We start from the raw sequence: 2,369 nt of genomic DNA on the forward strand, positions 1-2,369 counted from the left end.
CATTTATTTATTTCATTTATTAATTTCATTTATTTATTTCATTTATTTATTTCATTTATTTATTTCATTTATTTATTGCATTTGTGCAGCGCGGTGGCACAACTGGTAGAGCTGCTGCCTCTCAGCGAGCAGGTCCCTGGTTCAAACCCCGGTCCAGGGGCCTTTCTGGGTGGAGTTTGCATGTTCTCTCCGTGCATGCGTGGGTTTTCTCCGGGTACTCCAGTTTTCTCCCACAGACCAAAAACATGCATGTTAGGCTGATTGGTAACTCTAAATTGTCCCTAGGTGAGAGTGAGAGAGTGAATGGTTGTTTGTCTCGTTTGTCTCTATGTGTCCCTGTGATGGACTGGAGACCCGTCCAGGGTGTCCCCTGCCCCTCCACAGTGATTGCTGGACATGGGCATCGGCGACCCCCGTGACCCAAAATGGAAGAAGCGGGTAAAGAAAATGGATGGATGGATATTTCATTTGTTTATTTATCTTCATGCTCTAGCGGTACGTTATCGTTGTGTTCCTCGACAGGTGAGTGACACCTGACAGTGAAAATCCAACTCACCACCTGTTGGACCCTCCTGCTGCCCTGGGGTCAAACCGCTCCACAGTTTGAGCCCAGGGCCGCAGGAGGGTCCACATTTCCTGTTGGTAGAAGAAGAACACTGAGGGACTCCTGTGTCCTGTTTGTTTGGATCTGGACTCGGAATTTATGAACGGAACCGGTTCAGCTCCCACTCTGAGACCAGGACCTGTTCTCTAGCTCTCCTTCCAGATCTACCAGCTGCTGCAGCTTGAAGGAAGTCTGAGTTCCCGTCACACCTGAGATACACCCAGGTGGAGCAGTGAGCAGCTTATGCGGGTGCCCGGGGAGAAATAAGGGATTGGGTGTCTTGCTCAGAGGCACCACGGCATACGGGAATGACTAGGAGTCAAACCGACTTTCTGGTCAGTTCAAAGGAACCGCCTCGCGCTGATTGGTCCAGATGAACCTGTTCTCGGAGCCTCCAGCTGTCAATCAGCAGAACCCCAGCAGCTGATTGGAGGGTCCGGGCAGGAGGCGGGTTCTGAAAGTCTTTATATGAGGTCTCTGCGCCTTGAGAGTCCACAATGTCTCTGGTCCTGGTCTGCTCCACGTGTCCTCCCTCAGCTGACTGGAACCCGAACCTGAGCCCAGACCACTGACAGGTTCCGGACTGGAGCTGGGCGGAGGAGGACCGGGGACCATGGAGTGCGCTGTGGACGCGCAGAGTCTGATCTCCATGTCCTTGATGAAGATCCACAAATCCAGGACCCAGAGGGGGGGCATGAAGCTGCACAAGAACCTGCTGGTCTCGTTCGTGCTCCAGAGCGCGCGCCAGGTCCACCTGAAGGACAGCTACGTCCAGATCTACAGGAGGCAGCACGAGGAGGTCCTGGCGGTCTGTAACGAGATCCAGGAGCTGGACCCGCTGGACCCGGACGAGGAGGCTCTGCCGGGCTCCGGGATGGACCCGGACCCCCCGGACTACCGGAGCTGCTGCATGGAGGCTCCGGTGTCCCACTGCAACAAGACCACCGTGCTGGACCTGGACACGCACGTGGTGACCACGGTGGACAACGGCTTCCTGCACCTGGACTGCTGCTGCGCACCCGGGATGGACCAGAACCCGGACCCGGCGGCTCGGAAACGGAAGGGGGACTTCAGCTGTTCGGAGGAGGTGGTCTCGGACTTAACGGGGCTTAAGCGGCTCAAACGAGAGGACTGTCCCGAGCCGAACCCGGACTACACGGACACGTCCAACATCTCCAACCTGATCTCCATCTTTGGGTCCGGGTTCTCGGGTCTGCTGAGCCGGCAGGCGGACCTGGAGCAGGTCTGCAGCAAGCAGGCTCTGGCAAGTCTGGGAGCCTGGACCCGGGCCATCGTGGCTTTCTAGGAGGAGGGGGACCGGACTCAGGATCCTGGAGCTAAGGTTCGGAACCAGCAGAACCCAGAGATCGGAAACTAACCCGGTTGCTTCATCAGGAGGACGTGGCAGCTGATCCCAGATCAGTTCTGTGGTTCTACTTGCCTCCACAACCCCAGTTTCCAGGGGCTCTAAATAAACTGGGTGCTCTTATTGACCCCCTTGACTCTGGAGGATTTGTCTGGTCTGGATTTTAAAACTCATCAAAATGAAAGACTTAAAAAAATTCAGATTTCAAATTAAAAGTTCGACTGAAAAATAAAAACCGGGATTCAGTTACTCTTTATTATTTTTATGATTTAAACAGATAAGTGAGGGCCCCATCAGACCCGCATCAGTTCTGATCAGGGCCCCATCAGGTCTGATCAGGACCCCCATCAGGTCTGATCAGGGCCCCATCAGGTCTGATCAGGGCCCCATCAGGTCTGA

The 2,369-nt window shown here is 54.5% G+C and overlaps 1 protein-coding gene across 1 annotated transcript; it reads left to right on the forward strand.

Moving 5' to 3' along the window:
• The first annotated feature begins 1,103 nt into the window (after positions 1 to 1,103).
• On the forward strand, positions 1,104 to 2,230 carry ier5l (immediate early response 5-like). Its single transcript, XM_037692706.1, has one exon. The coding sequence runs from the start codon at positions 1,218 to 1,220 to the stop codon at positions 1,908 to 1,910; it is 693 nt and encodes a 230-aa protein (XP_037548634.1). The 5' UTR covers positions 1,104 to 1,217; the 3' UTR covers positions 1,911 to 2,230.
• Positions 2,231 to 2,369: the final 139 nt, after the last annotated feature.

The sequence above is a fragment of the Nematolebias whitei genome, chromosome 18, assembly GCF_014905685.2.
Source record: "Nematolebias whitei isolate Nwh7 chromosome 18, NemWhi1, whole genome shotgun sequence".
Lineage (NCBI taxonomy): Eukaryota > Metazoa > Chordata > Actinopteri > Cyprinodontiformes > Rivulidae > Nematolebias > Nematolebias whitei.